Raw genomic sequence first — 22933 nt, 5'->3', positions numbered from 1 at the left:
AGTATTCAAAGCAACACAACACGGCACACACGTCCCGCATGGAGGCCCACTCATTGGTGGTGAAGTGGTGCTGTTCTGCACCCATGCGTGCTGCAGCTGAAACTCCACTATTGCCTGCTGCTCGCATAGTCTCTCCAGCATATGCACGGTGGAGTTCTACATAGTTGGTACATCACATATGAGACTGTGAGTGGGAAGGCAGAAGTGACGCTGCAATGCAGACAGGCGAGCAAGATCAGGGTGAGAACGCTTAAAGCGCGCCCACACTGGCCGCACTTTCAACAGCAGCTCTGACGTATCTGGGTAGTTTTTCAGGCAGCTCTGCACCACCAAGCTCAGCACATACGCCAGGCAAGGGATGTGTGTCAAACTGGCTAGGCCCAGAGCTGCTACGAGATTTTGCCCATTATCGCACACCACCAGGCCGAGCTTGAGGTTCACCGGCACCAACCACGCACCTGTCTGCTGTTTGATCCTCGTCCAGAGGTCCTGAGCAGTGTGGGATTTTTCCCCCAAACAGAAGAGTTTAAGAATAGCATGCTGTCATTTCACCCTGACTGTGCTGCAGTTGGTGGTGCAGGTGTTACACTGACTGGATGAGGAGGTATTTGCAACCCAAGCCATACACAGATGAGCAGGTCCAAACTCATTGTTTTTGAAAACCTTATAAACCTATGTCTGAAAATAGACATCCCTAGATATACTATAATTGTTAGATATGTTATAGAAAATAATACCCTTTAATCTACAAGTATATATTTCTATAAGGGAAGAGTCAATGGCCGTATAACTCGGACATGCTGTCACGATTCTCCTGACCCGAGCGTGACAGCTTGTATTTCTATGTAGCTGTCATGCTCGGTTCAAGAGAACTGACAGCCAGTTTGAGCATTGTGTTGCGATCATCATCTGAGTTATACAGCTATCTGACTGTTCCCTAAGTCTGATTTTGATATAAAATAAAAAAGCCAAGTTGTCATAAGTCGCATGTTGCTTGCAACTTACATTGAAGCTTTTGGTAAGTGAGTCGCTTGTGACTTGCAACAGTAAATCCAATACAATTGTAAACCTTTGTGACTGTGTTGCAGTCACAAGATGCCACAAGTCGCAATGTGACACCATAGATCACTAAATGTAATTTTGCAATGTAGCACTGTGATTTCAGTGTTGAGCGATAAATGCCGCCATGCAGCCACAGCCTTATTGTCCCCCCCCCCCCAGTTTTTAACAATTCTGTCCATCCATGATACCAAAGCAGCTTCTATAGACATGAATCACTACTTAAAAAATGATTTTTTAAAAGAAATAGATTTCTGTTACGGCTCATATAGAAACTTTCCTTGAACTGTATCCTGCAGGATATGCACCTTAAATATTAATCTCATCACTCCATGGCGAGATTATCTGGTGACTGGTAACAGCAGCATGAAATTTGTATTTCTAATCCTACCCGCCATTTGCTGCCATTCTAGCCATCATTTTATCTTGCTAATTGTACATTTTTCTTTTTAAAGGATTAGAATAATTAAAGTAAGAATTTAGATTGTACATTAGTTAAATGAACTCTCCAGAAGCAAACATATGGCCATATTTACTATAATTTTTACTTAAGTTTTTCTCAGAATCAGATCAAAATAAAAATTTCCCAGGAGTCCTTATGTTAAGGCCACAGTATAAATTACGTGGTTAAGAGAAGAACACAGTTCCAGAACCAACGTAACAGCCTAAGATGGTAGGTTTCTTCTTCATCAGTAATTGATAATCATTAATAGAATATAACATATATCTATGGATGTGCTTCACAATTTATTTTCCTCAGTAATATCCGATAAATTGCATTTCCTTGTATGGTAATTTTTTTTTTAGCAATTCTACTGAATACTGTGCCACAACCTTCTGTACATTTCTTTCACTTAAACTGTATGTCACACCAGCCTTCATTTTTTTCAACAATGTAGCCACAAGTGGGCTTGTTTTTTGCAGGATGGATATTGCATTTTTTTAATAGGCTCATTTGGATTATATAGAAATTGTTTATTAAACTTTTATTACTTTGTAAAGGTAATAAATTACCTAGTAGTAGAATTGAGAAAGGTTCAGCAGATAAATAAATACCATTTTAACTTTAACCAAGTATGTATAGATATTTTTCATGTTTTACTACTCTTGCAAATTTCATTGACAAAAAGAAAAATGTGGGAGTTTTGCGTGTATCCCCTCATTCCAAGAGCCGTGTGTTTTATTTTTTAATCAATGTAACGGTATTTGTTAATAGGACAATTTGATAGCATATATAATCTATTAAGTAAATTCTATTTCTTTAGGGCGGATTGGAAAACTAAAACAAATTAGCCATTTTTTTTCTTGTCATCCTAAGTTTTGGGCAGAGTTAGGTTGACAAGGAGAGCTCCCTCCATTTGTCTGACCACCTAGAAGCCACGGTTACTATTCATCCCAGCATCCAAGGAGCTAAACAGCCAAGATAGAAATAATCTTGTATATTACAGTTGATGCTAGCAGCTCATGGTGTGAATACAGCTCTTGGGCCTGTAAGATCCAGAAAACGTACATATATGTCAATTTGTAGCAATGCACAGAAAATTACAATTGCCACTCTCAGAGCTGTGAGGGGTGACTGGGCACATGGCAGGGCTCGGAAGGGAAGGTGTGCCATTTGACTTTTAGAGTGCAAAATTGGCTGCATTAGATAGCAAATGCCATGTGGCATTTGGAGAACCCCTGATGTGCCTAAACAGTGGAAACTCCCCACAAGAGACCCTGAAGGAATTTATCTAGTGTTGTGGTGAGTACCTTGAACCCACAGGTGCTTCACAAAATTTTATAACGTTGAGCCATGAAAATGGAAAAATACATTTTTCCCATAAAAATGTTGCTTTAGCTGCAAATTTTTCCTTTTCACAAGGCTAACACGAGAAAATGGATTGTGCAATTTGTTGTGCAATTTCTCCTGAGATACCCCATATGTGATGATAAACTTTTGTTTGGGCACATGGCAGGGCTCAGAAGTGAAGGAGCGCAATTTGACTTTTGGAATTTCAAAATTGTCTGGAATAGATAGCGGACACCATGTATCGCTTCCAGAGCCCCTGATGTGCCTAAACAGTGGAAACCCCCCACAAGTGACCCCATATTGGAAACTACGCCCCTTAAGAAATTTATATAGAGGGGTGGTGAGCTTCTTGAAACTACAGGTGCTCCACAGAATTTTAAAACATTGGATCGTGAAAATTAAAAAAGACGTTTTTTTCCCCAGAAATGTTGTTTTAGCCTCCTATTTTTAATTTTCACAAAGGTAACAGAAGACAGTGGACCACAAATTTTTTTGTGCGATTTCTCCTGAGTTCACGGATTCCCCATATGTGGTGGAAAACTACTGTTTGGGTGCACGGCAAGGCTCGGAAGGGAAGGAGCACTATTTTATTTTTAGAGTGCAAATTTGTCTGGAACAGATTGTGGACTCCATGTTGCATTTGGAGAGCCGCCGAGGTTCCAAAACAGCAGAAATCCCCACAAGTGACCCCATTTTGGAAACTATACCTCTTGAAGAATTCCTAGTGGTTTAGTGAGCATACCCACAGGTATTTCACAGAATTGTATAACATTGAGCTATGAATATAAAATGTTAAATTTTTTTCCACTAAAATGTTGTTTTAGCCCCAAGTTTTTAATTTTCAAAAGGGATAATAGGAAAAAATGGACCACAAAATTTTGATCTCAATGTCTCCTGAGTATGGCAATGCCTGATATGTGGTCAAAAACTACTTATGATCCACAGTGCAAAGCTCAAAAGGGAAAGAGCGCCATATAGAGATGATTTGCCTGGAATATTTTGAGTGTGCCACGTCATTTTGGAAGAGCCTCAGAGGTCAGGTCAGCAGTACTCCCATAAGTGACTCAATTTTACAAACTACACCTCTCAATTAATTCATCTACGGGTGCAGTAAGCATATTGACTCTACATGTTTTTCACAAAATTTCATACCATTGAGCAGTGAAGAAAAAAAATTGCATTTTTCCACTATAATGTTGTTTTGGCCCCTGATTTTACATTTTAACAAGGGGAAATAGGTAAAAATTACCACATAATTCTTTACACAATTTCTCGTGAACGTGGTAATACCCCATATGTGGCTATATAGTACTGTTTGGCCACACGGCGAGACGGAGAGCTATTTGACTCTTTGAGAACAAATTTTCGTAGAATAGTTTGCAGACTCCATATACAGAGCCCCTAAGTGCCAGAAGAGCAGAATCTCCCCTCAATTGACCTAAATTTGGAAAATACACCCCTGTAGGAATTTATCTACAGGTGTAGTGGTGATGAATGTTGCTAAGTGGAAATGCTAATATGCCGTTGTAGTGCCCAGTACATTGTACCCATCTCGCGCTTCTGGAGACACTCCATAAATTAAGTGGACCCTTCTCGCTCCAGTAATACCAAAAATATGGATGCTAAATGTGGCTTAGGCACACTGTGGAGTTTGTGCTACCAGTAATGTGGAAGCCACCTATATTTCTGCTAACAGATGATGAACCTCAATGAGGATTTGTTTTTTGTGGGTTGAGTAGAAGCTTTTATTGGTGGCATTTTGGGGTAGAGAACATTTTGGATCACTTACATCAGGGTTTCCATCTAAATCTACAAAATACATGATTCGGAAACCCCTGAGGGATCCATTCACTAATGAGGCAGCAGAGTTACTCTGGACTCTGCGTGGCTTCTATTAGGCGGTATCCAGCTTTCTAGAGGTGCACAAAACTGTGATTGACCGCACTTTTATGCACGCCTAAAAAGATGGGCACGGCTGGATCATAGGCCAGGCACAGTCCACAGCATCTCCATCTGCCTCAATATAGGGAATCTTCCTTTGGGGGTTCCGTCAGAATCAGGTATTTCAGAGATTTACACAGAAACCCTGGTGTAAGCACTCAGCGCAGAGAGGAGGATAAATGTAAGCCGAGCCTTACTGTGATCTTTGGGAGACAGAATTAACAAATGAACAGCAGGTGAAGAATTGGTTTTATTTATTTTTTAAGCTGTGTCTTGTGCAGTATAAGTGATTAGACGACTTTATTCTTCAGGTCTGTGCGATTACAGCATTAATAGATTTTTATCAGTTTTACAGTGATACCAGATTTTTATCAGTTTTTATGTTTGGCTGCTGTCACACACTAAAAAACGCTTTTTTTTTTTTTACAAAAACAAGTTTTTGCATCGCCATATTTTGTGAGCAATGATTTTTCTATATTTCTGCTTACAAGAGTCATGTAAGGGCTTGCTTTTTGCGGGACAAGTTGACATTTGTATTGGTACCATATTTGGACACATAACTTTTTTAGCGCTTTCTATTCTGATTTTTGGGAGGCAGAAGAACATAAACCAGCAACTCAGATTTTTTGTTTTTTTTTTGTTTTTTTGCCGTTCTTCGTGTGGTAAAAGTGATAACGCAGTTTTATTCTTCGGGTCAGTACGATTACAACAATGTCACTTTTAGATTATTGTTTTATGTTTTGTCAATTTTATACAATAAAAACTATTTCATAGAAAAAATATTGTTTTTGCATCTCTTTATTCTGAGAGCTATAACTTTTTTATTTTTCCACTGATGGAGCTGTATGGCAGCTTGTTTTTTGCGGACAAGATGTCATTTTCAGCTATACCATTTCTATTTACTTTTATCTTTTTGAATGAGTTTTATTCCACTTATTTCCAGCGGCATGATGAAAAGCCATAGTTTTTTTAAACTTTCTTTTTTCTGGTTTACGATGTTCACTAGTGTGACACTTTAAAAAATTAGCTCGTTCCGGACGCGGCCATACTAAATATGTGTACTTTTTTTGTTTATTTTTGTTTTTACATAAATAGGTGTATTTATTGGTGTAATTTTTTTTATTCTTTATTTTGTGGGGGAGGGGTTTGGATTTTTTAAAATATTTTTTTCAATTATCTTAACTTTTTTACTTAGTCCCTCTATGGGACATTAACTTTTATCAGTCTGATCTCTGGTCTCATGCTTTGCAAAGCACCAGCACTGCAATGCATGAAATCTGTGATATTACACAGGCAGATTGCGTGTTACACCCTGCATCTGGCTGGGTCTAACAGGCCACCATAACTGGCACACCAGGAGGTCATTGTTTGAACTCTGGGTGCCATAACAACAATTGGCTCCCCATGATTTTGTCACGGGGTGCCGATGGGGGTGAGAAAGCCCACATCATCTCACAACCTTCCAAATGTCACGTTCACTATTTAACGCTGCATCCAGAGGGTTAATCAGCCAGGTGCAGTGCGTGTACTGGAACGGGCTGTTACCAAAGGAGCTCGGCTGTCAGCTGAGCCGAGCTCCAGGAGTGATCGTGCAGGAGGAGCTGATATTTGAGCACCTCCTGCACGATCATACTGTGGTCAGTCAGTCAAATTGCCTGACCGATCACAGCGATCTGAGTGCGGGGACTGATGAAGTGGGTCCCTGCATCTCTGCCCATGCCGGTCAGTTGTCACACATGGAGCTGTCACTGAGTGTTTTCACAGTAACAGCTTAAAGCATACATTTCAAACTCTGGCCGTGGGCCAAACCTGTCCCGCAGGGTGGTTTTATTTGGCCCGCGACACTAGAACCACCACCCCTATATGGGGCCATTATTCTGTATGGAGGACTATATGGGGCCCAGTATTCTGTATGGAGGACTATGTGGGGCCCATTACTCTATATGAAGGACAACGTGGGGCCATTATTCTGTATGGAGGATTATGTGAAGCCCATTATACTGTATACTGGTTGGCCCACAACTTTCTCCAAGTTTTTCATTTTGGCCCTCTGTGTGTTTGAGTTTGACATCCCTGGCTTAAAGTCGTGAGGGACATAGCACGTCATTATGCGGGAACTGATACCTGTTCATGACGTGCTATGTCCTTCATTCGTCGTAAAAGGGGTTAAATAGAGACTTATGTTACTGAAAACGCAACACAACAGAAAACAATTTTTTTTTACAAAGTTTTGAATTTTTGAAAGCAGAAATATATAAATTTAGTATCACCATAGTTGTATTGACCGGAAGAATCAAGCTACCAATTATTTCAAAATTACTCATCCTACAAAAAAACACAATCTTTGTTGATGGGGGGAGTTATGGCTCTTGGAAGAAGGAAAAATCCAAACCCAAAAATAAAATTGTCCCTGTAAGAAAGGGGTAAAATCTTCTTTAACAGAAATGTATAAACAGTGCCACAGAAATTTCATATCTTATACAGTATATTATATCAGATCATTTTAAAAATTAATAGTGCAACAATAATGTGATTGAGAGCTCAATCCCCTGCACAAACATAGAACTAATTCATCCTTATTTTTAGTCATCTTTCTTTTTTTGTCTTGTGGTATTAATTGAAATTTTTACATAAATTTTTTCAAAATGGCGCACATGGTTCATGAATTTTTGTGCAAAATTAAACATGCTCTTTATTTTTGTCCTTTAATTTTTTTTGCACATTTTTACACTGTGTGCAGAATTATTAGGCAAATTAGTATTTTGATCACATGATACTTGTTATACATGTTGTCTTACTCCAAGCTGCATAGGCTTGAGAGCCAATTACCAATTAAGTAAATCTGGTGATGTGCATCTCTGTAGTGAGGAGGGGTGTTTACTAATGACATCAATACCCTATATAAAGTGTGCTTAATTATTAGGCAACTTCCTTTCCTTTGGCAAAATGGGTCAGAAGAGAGATTTGACGGGCTCTGAAAAGTCCAAAATTGTGAGATGTCTTGCAGAGGGATGCAGCAGTCTTGAAATTTCCAAACTTTTGAAGTGTGATCACCGAACAATCAAGCGTTTCATGGCAAATAGCCAACATGGTCGCAAGAAGCGTGTTGGTCAAAAAAGGCGCAAAATAACTGCCCATGAATTGAGGAAAATCAAGCGTGAAGCTGCCAAGATGCCATTCGCCACCAGTTTTGCCATATTTCAGAGCTGCAATGTTATTGGAGTATCAAAAAGCACAAGGTGTGCGATACTCAGAGACATAGCCAAGGTAAGGAAGGCTGAAAAACGACCACCTTTGAACAAGAAACATAAGATAAAACGTCAAGAATGGGCCAAGAAATATCTTAAGACTGATTTTTCAAAGGTTTTATGGACTGATGAAATGAGAATAACTCTTGATGGGCCAGCTGGATGGGCCAGAGGCTGGATCAGTAAAGGGCAGAGAGCTCCACTCCGACTCAGATGCCAACAAGGTGGAGGGGAAGTACTGGTATGGGCTGGTATCATCAAAGATGAACTTGTGGGACCTTTTCGGGTTGAGGATGGATTTAAGCTCAATTCCCAGACCTACTGCCAGTTTCTGGAAGACAACTTCTTCAAGCAGTGGTACAGGCAGAAGTCGGTATCGTTCAAGAAAAACATGATTTTCATGCAGGACAATGCTCCATCACATGCATCCAACTACTCCACAGCGTGGCTGGCCAGTAAAGGTCTAAAAGGAGAAAAAATAATGACATGGCCCCCTTGTTCACGTGATCTGAACCCCATAGAGAACCTGTGGTCCATCATAAAATGTGAGATCTACAGGGAGGGAAAACAGTACACCTCTCGGAACAGTGTCTGGGAGGCTGTGGTGGTGGCTGCACGCAATGTTGATCGAAAACAGATCAAGCAACTGACAGAATCTATGGATGGAAGCCTGTTGAGTGTCATCATAAAGAAAGGTGGCTATATTGATCACTAATTTTTTTTGTTTTTGTTTTTGCATGTCAGAAATGTTTATTTCTAAATTTTGTGCACTGATATTGCTTTACCTGGTGAAAATAAAAAAGTGATATGGGATTATATTTGGTTTTTATTAAGTTGCCTAATAATTCTGCACAGTAATAGTTACCTGCACAAACAGATATCCTCCTAAGATAACCAAATCTAAAAAAAAAACACTCCAACTTCCAAAAATATTAAGCTTGGATATTTATGAGTCTTTTGGGTTGATTGAGAACATAGTTGTTCATCAATAATAAAAATAATCCTCTAAAATACCACTTGCCTAATAATTCTGCACACAGTGTAGAGTAAAAAGTCTCATGTTCCACTAAAATATTGACACTCCCCTTGAGAAAGCTACATTACTTCTGAAAAGTGAAACGTGCGTTGGGGATTTCCTTTTTCCTGGTAGCAGACCTGATTGATTGCAACTATGAGTAAGATGTATGGTTTCTCAATATTTGATCACTCTTTTGTGACACTTATTTACTGACCACTGTGTCAATTACCTGTGAACCTTAGTCAGACCCAATAATATGGCACTATATACTTTTAGGTGTTACTGAATTCACCAATGTTTGGTACCTGACTGTCTGTCTTGTATGTACACGTTTTCCAATTTTATGAATTTGTATTTAATCAAATTAACTTTTTTGCTGTTGAACTCCAATTCATTCTCCTTGTGTAAAATCCGCGAAAATATTGCAGTATTTGAAAGAAAAAAAAACAAAAGGTACATAAAATCACTCCACGATGTAATTGGAGTACATTTGGCAAAAAACTGAGACTTTTTAATAAGCCACAATTAATGAATCAGTTGAAACATCTGGAAAATAAAAACCATGCCCACATGGACATTACAAAAAAAACACACACACAAGCGAACACAGTGCTCTGCAGACATAGCCTTATCGTCTCCCCCCACCCCCCGTTTATAACAATTCTGTCCATCCTTGATAACAAAGCATCTATTATACACATGAATTACTACTTAAAAAATGATTTCTTAAAAGAAATAGACTTCAGTTACGGCTCATATAGAAACTTTCCTTGAACTGTATCCTGCAGGATACGCATCTTAGATATTAGTCTCATCACTCCATGGTGAGATTATCTGGTGACTGGTAACAGCAGCATGAAATTTGTATTTCTAATCCTACCCGCCATTTGCTGCCATTCTAGCCATCATTTTATCTTGCTAATTGTACATTTTTCTTTTTAAAGGATTAGAATAAATAAACTAAGAATTTATATTGTGCATTAGTGAAATGAACTCTCCAGAAGCATTTACTAGAATTTTTGCTTAGGTTTTTCTCAGAATCAACTCAAAATAAAAATTTCCCAGGTGTCCTATTATGTAAACGCCCCAGTATAAACTACGTGGTTAAGAGAACAACATAGTTCCAGAACCAACGTAACAGCCTAAGATGGTAGGTTTCTTCTTCATCAGTAGTAGAAAATCATTAATAGAATATAACGTATAGCTATGGATGTGCTTCACAATATATTTTCCTCTGTAATACCAGATAAATTGCATTTCCTTGTATTGTAATTTTTTTTGCAATTCTACTGAATATTGTGCCACAATCTTCCGTACGTTTCTTTCACTTAAACTGTATGTCATACCATCCTTCATTTTTTTCAACAATGTAGCCACAAGTGGGCTTGTTTTTTGCAGGATGGAGATTGTATTTTTTAATAGCCTCATTTGGATTACATAGAAATTGTTTATTTTATTACCTTTTTCGGTAGAATTGGGATAGTTTCTGCAAATGCATAAATACTAGTGTTGAGCGAGCACTAAAATGCTTGGGTGCTCGAAGCTCGGGCCGAGCTCACCGTGATACTCGGGTTCTCGACCCGAGCAACGAGCCCAATGTTAGTCTATGGGAGACCCGAGCATTTTTGCGGCGGAACCCCTGGCAGTCTGTGGAAAGCCTAAAAAGTGCCCAAAACGATAGTGACAGTGTTCAAATTACATGGGGACAGCATGGGGATCACCCCAGGAAGCATTTCTGACCCCCAGGTCACTGCTGTCAACAACGTGGTCAGAGGTATTAAGCCACTTTTACGGGCTCACAATAAAACATTCAAAAACTAAACTGAAAGTGCTTTCGTGTGAAATATGTTAAGGAACATCCTTTCAAGGGTAAAGACTTGTGTATAAGGTAAAATAAATAACCAAAAACAAAAATACTCCTCCACACCTTGGGCTATGTTCACAAGTAGCATTTTTTATGCGTTTTTGCACTTTTGTATTGCTTTCAACCGTGACAAATGCATTCACCGGGAAATGTCATTTTAACATTTTACAACCTTATCTGCCCATGTGCTGTGTGACACATGCATACAGTGCTGAAAAGACATGGGAACAGCATGAGGAAGACCCCTGGAAGCATCTCTGACACCCAGGTCACTGGCTAAAAGTATGCCCATCAGAAGTGATTCTTGCTGCATCAGACTTGCAAGTCCTTGTCCCAGGGCAGTGTCCAATTGTACATCCCCCATTCCTTGCAATGCAAGCGCAAGTATACAACCTGCCACCCACCCACCCCCAGGCTGCAATACAATACTGCTTGCTAGCTTGCACTTGAATTTGGGCCTTTTAGGCATGTGGAGGCGGAATCTGGCCACCACGTCATGGCTGCGTCGGTGGAGTGGTATCCATACTCAGTCCCCAGCTGCCCGGCGGCCGGGTGTCCACGCTTGGTCCCCAGCCGCCAGGGGGCGGCCGGGTGTCCATAAACGGTCCCCAGCCGCCCCTATTTGTCCCGGTAATCTTCCCCACACTTTTCTTAGCCTGGCCTGCTTTAGGACAGCATTGGCCGAGCCCACCAGACAACCAGACTCCTCCGGTGGGCCCTGGCTTCTCTATCAGGGGAGTTGAGAGTGCCAAGGTGAGCAGCATGATGATGATGATAGAAGTTAGCATCTGCTTTGTTTTCTTTGAATGCAAGCGTAAGTGTGCAGCCTGCCACCCACCCACCCCAAGGCTGCAATACCATACTGCTAGCTTGCTTGCACTTGAAATTGGGCCTTTTAGACATGTGGAGGCGGAATCTGGCCACCATGTCATGGCTGCGTCGGCGGCCTGGTATCCATACTCAGCCCCCAGCTGCCAGGCGGCCGGGTGTCCACGCTTGGTCCCCAGCCGCCAGGGGGCGGCCAGGTGTCCATACTTGGTCCCCAGCAGCCCCACGGCCGGGTGTCCACACTCAGTCCCCAGCCGCCAGGGGGCCGGGTGTCCATAAACGGTCCCCAGCCGCCCCTATTTGAAGGACAGCGTAACCATAAACACGTGGACAAGTGAATGTGGCCAGGGATGGTCCATCTCACTGATGCCTTCACACTGGGTTAATATTGTGGAAGCCGGGACACAGTTGGACACTGGGATGCAACACATCTACCAGACATAGAGGATTGTGAGTCCTGGGTCAATCAGGCTTCAACACAAAGTTCAAAAGGTAGACAGCAGCAGTGGTCGGCCTCCTACACAACGAGTAATATATTCATGATCATGAGACAATCCATCTCTTAGCTTTCTGTTCCTTGGAATGCAAGCGCATGTATGTAGTAGCGGCTAGGCCTGAGGTGGTCACGTTTTGGAGCATATCCTACCTCCTCCGAGGATTGCTGGATATTTTCCTGCTACTATCCCAGTTCTATCACTCCCGTTAAAACAAAGCTTCAGGTGATGAATGATGGATGAGGTGGTGGCAAAGGAGAAAGAGCAGGAGGAACAGGGACCATTCACATCAATATCAGGCCAGTCAACCACACATGTCTTGTAGGATATGTTTCTGTACCAAAAAGGAGCAGTTCAGCTACACAGTTATAGGGCATACAGTGAGTGCAATGCCTACCAAAAATTTCGAGGCACTCCAATGCCCCTTGGAAGTGACATGGAGGTCAGAGGGCCTTAACTAAACTGTTTTTTCCATTTATAGCAACTGGGTCTCCTGTACACTGTTGGCCTAAGCAGTGAATGGAAGGCGTTCCAAAAATTATGAGGAACTGCAATGCCCCTTGAAACAGACGTGGATTACAGCGTACTAAAAACCTTCTACCCATTATTGGGGAGTGGGTCTCCCTTAGTGTTCGCCTATGCATTGAAAAGCAAAATCTGACTAAAATTAGGAGGAAATGCAATGCCTGTTGGAAGAGTCATGGACGTAAGAGGTAATTAAAAACAACATTTCAATGCCCCTTGGAAGAGCTGTGGAGTTCAGAGTGGTTTAACAAGACGGTTTTAATGCCCCTTGGAAGAGACGTGGAGGTCACAGTAGCTTAACAAGATGGTTTTAATGCCCCTTGGAAGAGCTGTGGAGTTCAGAGTGGTTTAACAAGACTGTTTTAATGCCCCTTGGAAGACACGTGGAGGTCACAGTAGCTTAACAAGATGGTTTTAATGCCCCTTGGAAGAGTGGTAGAGGTCGCAGTAGCTTAACAAGACGATCTTAATGCCTCTTGAAAGAGTGGTGGAGGTTGCAGTAGCTTAACAAGACTGTTTTAATGCCCCTTGGAAGAGAGGTGGAGGTCGCAGTAGCTTTACAAGACGGTTTTAATGCCCCTTGGAAGAGTGGTGGAGGTTGCAGTAGCTTAACAAGACGGTTTCAATGCCCCTTGGAAAAGTGGTGGAGGTCGCAGTGGAATAAAAAGACAATATCAATGCCCCTTGGAAGAGTGGTGGAAGTCGCAGTAGCTTAACAAGACGATTTTAATGCTCCTTGGAAGAGTGGTGGAGGTCGCAGTAGCTTAACAAGACGGTTTTAATGCCCCTTGGAAGAGTGGTGGAGGTCGCAGTAGCTTAACAAAATGGTTTTAATGCCCCTTGGAAGAGTGGTGGAGGTTGCAGTAGCTTAACAAGACAGTTTTAATGCCCCTTGGAAAAGTGGTGGGGGTCGCAGTGGAATAAAAAGACAATATCAATGCCCCTTGGAAGAGTGGTGGAGGTCGCAGTAGCTTAACAAGACGATTTTAATGCCCCTTGGAAGAGTGGTGGAGGTCACAGTGGAATAAAAAGACAATATCAATGCCCCTTGGAAGAGTGGTGGAGGTCGCAGTAGCTTAGCAAGACGAATTTAATGCCCCTTGGAAGAGTGGTGGAGGTCGTAATAGCCTAACAAGATGATTTTAATGCCCCTTGGAAGAGTGGTGGAGGTCGCAGTAGCTTAATAAGACAATTTTAATGCCCCTTGGAAGAGTGGTGGAGGTCGCAGTAGCTTAACAAGACAGTTTTAATGCCCCTTGGAAGAGTGGTGGAGATCGCAGTAGCTTAACAAGACGATTTTAATGCCCCTTGGAAGAGTGGTGGAGGTTGCAGTAGCTTAACAAGACGATTTTAATGCCCCTTGGAAGAGTGGTGGAGGTCACAGTGGAATAAAAAGACAATATCAATGCCCCTTGGAAGAGTGGTGGAGGTCGCAGTAGCTTAACAAGACGATTTTAATGCCCCTTGGAAGAGTGGTGGAGGTCACAGTGGAATAAAAAGACAATATCAATGCCCCTTGGAAGAGTGGTGGAGGTCGCAGTAGCTTAGCAAGACAAACTTAATGCCCCTTGGAAGAGTGGTGGAGGTCGTAATAGCCTAACAAGATGATTTTAATGCCCCTTGGAAGAGTGGTGGAGGTCGCAGTAGCTTAATAAGACAATTTTAATGCCCCTTGGAAGAGTGGTGGAGGTCGCAGTAGGTTAATAAGACGATTTTAATGCCCCTTGGAAGAGTGGTGGAGGTCGCAGTAGCTTAACAAGACGGTTTTAATGCCCCTTGGAAGAGTGGTGGACGTCGCAGTAGCTTAACAAGACGATTTTAATGCCCCTTGGAAGAGTGGTGGAGGTCGCAGTGGAATAAAAAGACAATATCAATGCCCCTTGGAAGAGTGGTGGAGGTTGCATTAGTTTAACAAGACAAATTTAATGCCCCTTGGAAGAGTGGTGGAGGTCGTAATAGCCTAACAAGATGATTTTAATGCCCCCTGGAAGAGTGGTGGAGGTCGCAGTAGCTTAACAAGACGGTTTTAATGCCCCTTGGAAGAGTGGTGGAGGTCGCAGTAGCTTAACAAGACAGTTTTAATGCCCCTTGGAAGAGTGGTGGAGATCGCAGTAGCTTAACAAGACGATTTTAATGCCCCTTGGAAGAGTGGTGGAGGTCGCAGTAGCTTAACAAGACGATTTTAATGCCCCTTGGAAGAGTGGTGGAGGTCGCAGTAGCTTAACAAGACGATTTTAATGCCCCTTGGAAGAGTCGTGGAGGTCGCAGTAGCTTAACGAGACGGTTTAAATGCCCCTTGGAAGATTGTTGGAGGTTGCAGTAGCTTAACAAGATGATTTTAATGCCCCCTACAAGAGCCATGCAGTACAGCATATTAAAAAACATATTCCCATTATTGGGGAGTGGGTCTCCCATAGTTTTTGCCTATGGCTTCCAAGCAAAAGCTGCCAAAAATTAGGAAGGAGGAACATGCAATGCTGGCAAACAAGATCCATGCAGTACAACATATTAAAAACCTTATTCCCAGTATTGGGGAGTGGGTCTCCCATAGGCAAAGACTATGTCTTCCAAGCAAAAGCTGGCAAAAATTAGGACGGAGGAACTTGCAATGCTAGCAAACAAGAGCCATGCAGTACAGCATATTAAAAACATTATTCCCAATATTGGGGAGCGGGTCTCCCATAGTCTTTGCCTATGCCTTCCAAGCAAAAGCTGCCAAAAATTAGGATGGAGGAACTTGCAATGTTGGCAACACGGACCATGGTCACCCTGGTGGTATAGTGGTGGTGGAGGCTGAGGATAAGGAGAAGAGCAAAATACAGCCGAAATGAGGAAGCGTATACCCATGTGTGGGTGTGAAGCGGTGCATGGGAATACACCTCCCAAAATAACACAGTGGATTTGACTTTATGTTACTCTGCTGTCATTTGGTGGTGATGAGAAGTCTGGCCCAATCCAGCCCTTGTTCATTTTGATAAGGGTCAGCTTGTCAGCATTGTCAGTTGACAGGGGAGTGCGCTTACCAGTTATAATTCCCCCAGCAGCACTAAAAACACGCTCCGATAACACGCTAGCGGCAGAGCAGGCCAGGACCTCCAAGGCGTACAGAGCCAGTTCATTCCAAGTGTCCAGCTTGGATACCCAATAATTAAAGGGCACAGAGGAATCACGGAGGACGCTGCTACGATCGGCAAGGTACTCCCTCACCATCTTTTGAAACTTTCCACTCCTTGTGAGAGTACCCCGCGCCTCAAGGCCTGTACGCTGGGCGGGTCTCAGAAAACTGTCCCAGAATGTTGACAATGTTCCCCTGCCTCTGCTGGATTGGAGTTTCTTCTCTCTCGCCTGTAAGCCTTGGTTGGTGAACGAACTGTGACCTCTGCAGTTAGCGTGTTCAGATGGGAATTTTTTTAACAGTTCTGCAGCAAGGGCCTTCTGGTACTGCCCCAATTTTGTAGACCTCTCCACCTCAGGAATAAGAGAGTGAAAGTTCTTCTTGTAGCGGGGGTCTAAAAGTGTCACCAACCAGTAATGACTGTCACCCAACATTTTGACAACGCGTGGGTCACGGTTAAGGCAGCGTAACATAAAGTCACCCATGCGTGCCAGACTGGTAACGGGCAAGACTTCAGTGTTCTCACCAAGATGACGACTGACCATGCTCTCCTCCTCCTCCTCCCCCCTGTCCTCAGGCCACCCACGCTGAATCGACGGTATGACAGTTGTACAGGTACTACCGTCTACAGGGCATGATACCATGCCTCCTCCTCCTCTCCCTCATTGTCCCCCAATGCACATTGGGATGAGATGAGGCTGGGCTGTGTGTAATTGCCCATTACGGCTTCTTGATCCATCTCATCATACTCTGGCTGCAATGCCTCCTCTTTAATTCTCTGCAGAGAGCGTTGCAAAAAACAGACAAGTGGGATGCTGACGCTAATGATGGCGTCATCGCCACTCACCATCTTGGTGGACTCCTCAAAGTTTGTCAGGATGGTACATATGTCAGACATCCAGGTCCACTCCTGAGGTCTTATGTGTGGAGTCTGACTGAATATCGACGACGGCCTTGTTGCAGCTGGTACTCCACAACTGCTCTCTTCTGCTCACAAATCCTTTGCAACATGTGGAGGGTAGAGATCCAATGTGTGGGGACATCCCACACCAGTCGGTGTGCCGGAACCAGGTTACGGCCATTGTCACACACGACAATGCCTGGATGTAGGTTCAGCGGTCTCAGCCACAGATCTGCCTGCTCTTTCACAGCTGTCCACAACTCACAAGCAGTGTGAGGTTTATCACCTAAGCTTATGAGTTTCAGCACAGCCTGTTGCCGCTTAGCTGAGGCAGTACTGCAGTGCTTCCAGCTTGTAACTGATGTGATATCTGAGATGGAGGCTGAACATGAGGAGGAGGAGGAGGATGATGCGCAGGAGCAGTACAGTGTGGGGGCAACTCTGGGTGTGGGGAGGATATGTTCCGTCCCATGGTCCGACTGGGTCCCGGCTTCCACTATGTTTACCCAGTGTGCCGTCAGGGAGATGTACCGTCCCTGGCCACAAGCACTTGTCCACGTGTCCGTTGTCAGGTGGACTCTCCCAGTAACTGCATTGTTGAGGGCACGGCAGATGTTTTGGGACACGTGCTTGTGTAGTGCGGGGATGGCACACCGGGCAAAATAGTGTCGGCTGGGGACCGAGTACCGAGGGACGGCCACCGCCATAAGGTTGCGGAAGGATTCCGTCACCACCAGCCTAAAAGGCAGCATTTCCAACGCAAGCAGTCGTGAAATGTGCGAATTTAGGACTGTGGCCTGTGGGGCATTGGCTGCATATTTGCGCTTTCGTTCAAAGGTCTGGGATATGTGTAGCACCCTGAGGATTCGGCTGCTACAGGGGTATTGCACCTCAACCCAGAGGTGTGGTATTCCACTCCCGGGTAAGGATGGAGTATGGAACTGAGCTCAGTAGGCTGCATGCACTACATACATCCCATTTCCGGGGGACAGAACAACGGTACTCCCACCAGTATATGTGCAGGTACGACAGCGTCTGTCCCTGGCTGGAGTGGGAGGGGGGTGGAACATCCCAGTAGTGTAGGGGCAGATAGGGGGAGTAGTCTGGGTAAATGTAGGAGCTCATTGGGTGCTGGTCACCTGAGCTCACACATAGAGGGAGTATATAAGGTGGGCACCATCTTAGGACAGAGTCAGTCAGTCAGTCAGTCAGCGAGTTAACAGTAACTCCAGGAGAGGAGAAGGAAGAGGGACCCAGAGGCGCAGGACGAGAGGGGACCCCAAGAGCCCGTATGAGAACTGATAAGGGTGAAGGGTCGGCAAAAGGGTACCGGATCCTAAGCTGGCAGAGGCTAAAGCACACCTTAGCCAGGAACCGGAGGTCGTGGGCAGGATCTGCCACGACCCTCACCAAATCCACCAGGAAGGCACACCACGAGTAGGGCCAGGGAAGCCAGAGAAGGTTCAACCACTAAGAGGCCCGAGGGAGCTGGACAGAGGTGGATCCCTGGTGGGAACGGCCAGAAGAAGGGAGAGTCAGAAAGGAGCTCAGGACCATACTCAAGAATTGCCCGGGAGTTGGCCGAGTCCAGGACCTGGTCGACGCAGCACGGCTTGGGTGGTCACTGATCTGCAGAGTGACCCGAGCAACACCAGTGAGTAAAAACCCTGAACTGCATTTCATGCCTCTGAGTCTCCTTGCTGCACCTTCACGACCACCATCCTCCACGTCTGACCCCCTGAGGCAATACCCCTCCCGTTGGGGGTTATACTACCACAGCTGCACACACACCACCAGCCTCAGCGGACCATCCTGCAGCGGCGGCCTTTTGACCGCAAACCAACGGGTGGCGTAGTCGACACAGAAACAACAACTACCAGGACTGCCGCACACAGAGTTTGACACCCTGGGCACGGACCGGGTCACAGCCACTCGGAGACTACAACCCCCATCTGATCCGGCTCCGGGTATCCCTGACAACATGGCCCAGGGGGTGCGTCAACTTTGGCGTAGTCGGCAGGATCACGTGCCCGCAACCACCGGGTACTGCGTGCCTGAAGAAAAGTTCGCATTTACCTCAAAAAGAAGTCTCCCGCCAATTCCAGAGGGTCCCCGCCATCGGACGCCATCTCGGATCAGTTCCCGCCATTTGCCCGTCGTCTGCGGTCTTTTCCCGCCATCCACGGAGTTTCCCGCCGCTGGGAAGCGATTCCCGCCATCAGAAAAGATTTCCCGCCTTGGCAGAGCGGACGCCATTGTGGGCGTGCCAAAGGATGGCAAGAGGACACCTCCCATCGTGGGCCAGGACAGAAAATGGCGCCAAAAGTGGAAACCGCCCCCACCAGCAGAGACTGTGATGATTGATATGTCCATCAGCGTGAGAGAACTGCCCCTGGAACTGGCAATCACAAAGTTGCCCCAGGACCGCCCTCAGGATGGGTGTATACAGAACAAAAGAAAGAAGATGGGAGCAGCTTGGAGGAGTCTGGAGGAGAGTCCAGAGAGAACACACTCGGAGATGGAGGGAGAGTCAGGCAGCACCGACCCAGTGGTCAGGAGTCTGTTGCAGGTCGCCACTCCAGAAGGCCTGCTGGAGATCCTGGCGCAGCTCCCCGGAGATCGGGAGCGTGCACAGACCGCGCTGGAGGGCCTCGCACGGAGGATGGCCCGGGTGCAGCAAGAAACACTGGCGGAGTGGAGCAGAGAGATGGCCCAGCAGGCTGGAGCCCGCCAGCGAAGCACACCACCCGCAACGAGGAGCACGCCTGCCCCTGAAGAGGATTCAGAAGGGACTGAGGCCGGAGACGACGCCACAGAGGGAGCTGAAGATACGGAGGCAAGTAAAGGGGACGTCACTACCCCAAGCCCGGCCACCGTAAGCCTACCCCCGCTCCCCGTCGCAGAGCCCGAAATCCCACCGATCGTGCCCGTTGCCGCTCCGCTACCGCTCCAGACTAGGCCTCAAGCAGGAGCCGCAGCCACGCCTCTTGTGACGTCACGCGCCTCAATCCTGAGCACGGCCAAGCAGGAGACGCCACCGGCCTGGTCGCAAGGCCGAGTGCCCCCGGGCGCCGCAGTACCAACAGCGCCCTCTACCTCTGCCGAGCCACCGGCCTGGTCGCAAGGCCAGGAACACCCGGGCGCCGCCGTCTTCACGGTGCCCTTCACCTTCAGGGTGCCCCAAGCCTGGTCGCAAGGCCTGGTAAACCTGGGCGCCGCTACCACCACCGCGCCCTCAACGTCCACAGCGCCACACCTGGGTGAAGACCTATTTGCCCAGCATACTTGCCCGGATGTGCAGCCCTTTGTGTGGCCACCGGAGTACCACCATCCCCGACTCCGGAAAGAAAGACCCCTGTGCGAACCCCTGATCCCGGCTCCGGCGCCCGCCAAGATCACCCCACTCTCGTTGGAGGAGGCGCAGTTCGCGTGGGACCCCACTGGAGAAGACCTCATCGGGTTCACGCAAGAGGACCCGGACGGGTCTGAAGTTGGTCCACGAGAAGGAACAGGAGGACGCCGTCATTAGAGTACGGTATCGTGAAACTGTAAAATAGTTACCCATCAGGGTACAAGAACAGTTAATAGTTTAAAATATAGTCCCCGTTGGGACCAGTGAACTGTACCCGTGTGTCCCTATCCCCCAACAGGCTGAGGACTGTGAACAGCCATTCCTCTTCCCCATTGGCCGAGGACTGAGAGCGGCCATATTCCCCTTTTGTACATAGTTGCGCTTTCTAAGGCGCCCCCTACTGGTTTTGTAAGGAACTGTGTTTTTCTACCAGAGACTGTGGCACTTACCCGGTCACAAGTTGCACCGTGGCCGGAGGAACAAGAATGTTTATAATGAAAAGTTTTATATGAAGAGTTTATTGCTGCTGATAATATATATAGTGTTTTATATGTTTATGATGTTTTGAAAAAAAATTGTATGTTTTTGGAATGTTTATTCTTTTACAGCCCGAGGACGTGCTGTGATTTACCAGGGGGGAATGTAGCACCCTGAGGATTCGGCTGCTACAGGGGTATTGCACCTCAACCCAGAGGTGTGGTATTCCACTCCCGGGTAAGGATGGAGTATGGAACTGAGCTCAGTAGGCTGCATGCACTACATACATCCCATTTCCGGGGGACAGAACAACGGTACTCCCACCAGTATATGTGCAGGTACGACAGCGTCTGTCCCTGGCTGGAGTGGGAGGGGGGTGGAACATCCCAGTAGTGTAGGGGCAGATAGGGGGAGTAGTCTGGGTAAATGTAGGAGCTCATTGGGTGCTGGTCACCTGAGCTCACACATAGAGGGAGTATATAAGGTGGGCACCATCTTAGGACAGAGTCAGTCAGTCAGTCAGTCAGCGAGTTAACAGTAACTCCAGGAGAGGAGAAGGAAGAGGGACCCAGAGGCGCAGGACGAGAGGGGACCCCAAGAGCCCGTATGAGAACTGATAAGGGTGAAGGGTCGGCAAAAGGGTACCGGATCCTAAGCTGGCAGAGGCTAAAGCACACCTTAGCCAGGAACCGGAGGTCGTGGGCAGGATCTGCCACGACCCTCACCAAATCCACCAGGAAGGCACACCACGAGTAGGGCCAGGGAAGCCAGAGAAGGTTCAACCACTAAGAGGCCCGAGGGAGCTGGACAGAGGTGGATCCCTGGTGGGAACGGCCAGAAGAAGGGAGAGTCAGAAAGGAGCTCAGGACCATACTCAAGAATTGCCCGGGAGTTGGCCGAGTCCAGGACCTGGTGGACGCAGCACGGCTTGGGTGGTCACTGATCTGCAGAGTGACCCGAACAACACCAGTGAGTAAAAACCCTGAACTGCATTTCATGCCTCTGAGTCTCCTTGCTGCACCTTCATGACCACCATCCTCCACGTCTGACCCCCTGAGGCAATACCCCTCCCGTTGGGGGTTATACTACCACAGCTGCACACACACCACCAGCCTCAGCGGACCATCCTGCAGCGGCGGCCTTTTGACCGCAAACCAACGGGTGGCGTAGTCGACACAGAAACAACAACTACCAGGACTGCCGCACACAGAGTTTGACACCCTGGGCACGGACCGGGTCACAGCCACTCGGAGACTGCAACCCCCATCTGATCCGGCTCCGGGTATCCCTAACAACATGGCCCAGGGGGTGCGTCATATGAACAATTGAACGCTTCGGTGGGACGTGGACGTTGATGCTGTTTCTTGAGAAACTGCCATAACAAGTGAAGACTGAGAGGAGGGGGCATCTTTGCATGCAGTATGGACAGGGGACTGCCTTGCTCGCACAACAGGGGGTTCTATTACATGCACAACAGCGGAAGAAGCAGTGGTGACACCCGCTGACAGTGGTCGTGGACCCTGGGGTTCGCCCCACAAAGTCGGGTGCTTTGCTGCCATGTGCCTGATCATGCTGGTGGTGGTCAGGCTGGTAGTTCTGTCACCCCTGCTGATGCTGGCATGTCAGGTGGTACAAATGGCCTTTTTGGGGTTATCAGCAGAGTCTTTAAAAAAATTCCAGACTCTGGAAGACCTACCGGTTGTACTTGCAACGTCCCTCGTGTTGGTGTTACGGGGAACTGTTGCCCGCCTTCTGTGTGTGGCCACCACACTGCTTCTTCCTGCCTGTTGGGGTACTCTGCCTCCCTCCCCCTGTGTGCTGCTGGCCTCGCTCTGCGTGTCCTCCTGTCACGTTGGGTCATTTACTAGATCATCCACCACCTCCTCCTCTTCCACTTGCGCACCATGATCCTCCTCCTCACTTCGTGGCAATTGTGTCTCGTCATCATCCACCTCGTGACAAATTGCCAGCGTCGACTTCCTCTGGCCGTGGCTGTTCAAATATTTGGGCATCGTTACATGGGATCTCCTCTTCCACCACTTCAAGAGGAGCAGGAAAGGGGCACAAATATGGAAATGGACCAGTGAACAGCTCTTCAGAGTGTTCAACTGTGGGATCAGTTGCTGTCTGATGACACTCGGCATGGTGGGAGGAAGGAGCATCAGGGTGAGGAGGAGTATGCGGTCGAGACTCACGGCTACTAAAACTTGACCATGTGGAAGACAGACCGGAGGTGGTGGTGCCCAGGTAACTGGAAGTATTATCTGCTATCCAATTAATAACCTGTTCACACTGATCAGTTCGCAATACTGGTGTTGT

General features: G+C 46.2%; 1 protein-coding gene across 2 annotated transcripts in view; it reads left to right on the top strand.

Annotated features, from left to right (window-relative positions):
- The first annotated feature begins 1593 nt into the window (after nt 1-1593).
- LOC141273608 (beta-microseminoprotein-like) overlaps nt 1594-22933 on the top strand; it is a 100817-nt gene continuing 79477 nt past the window's right edge. The window contains exon 1 of one of the 2 annotated variants that reach the window (XM_073685674.1): nt 1594-1732. In XM_073685674.1, coding sequence (XP_073541775.1) covers nt 1730-1732 — 3 coding nt within the window. In that variant the 5' untranslated portion in view covers nt 1594-1729. Of the gene's footprint in view, nt 1733-10083; nt 10209-22933 lie in introns of those variants that run through there. The other variant, XM_073685673.1, reaches the window with a different exon arrangement.

The sequence above is a fragment of the Phyllobates terribilis genome, unplaced genomic scaffold (assembly GCF_046119375.1).
Source record: "Phyllobates terribilis strain yellow unplaced genomic scaffold, ASM4611937v1 Scaffold_5__5_contigs__length_657084704, whole genome shotgun sequence".
Taxonomy (NCBI): domain Eukaryota; kingdom Metazoa; phylum Chordata; class Amphibia; order Anura; family Dendrobatidae; genus Phyllobates; species Phyllobates terribilis.
Note: the sequence above shows the minus strand (reverse complement) of the source record. Positions and strands in the feature narration are given on the sequence as shown.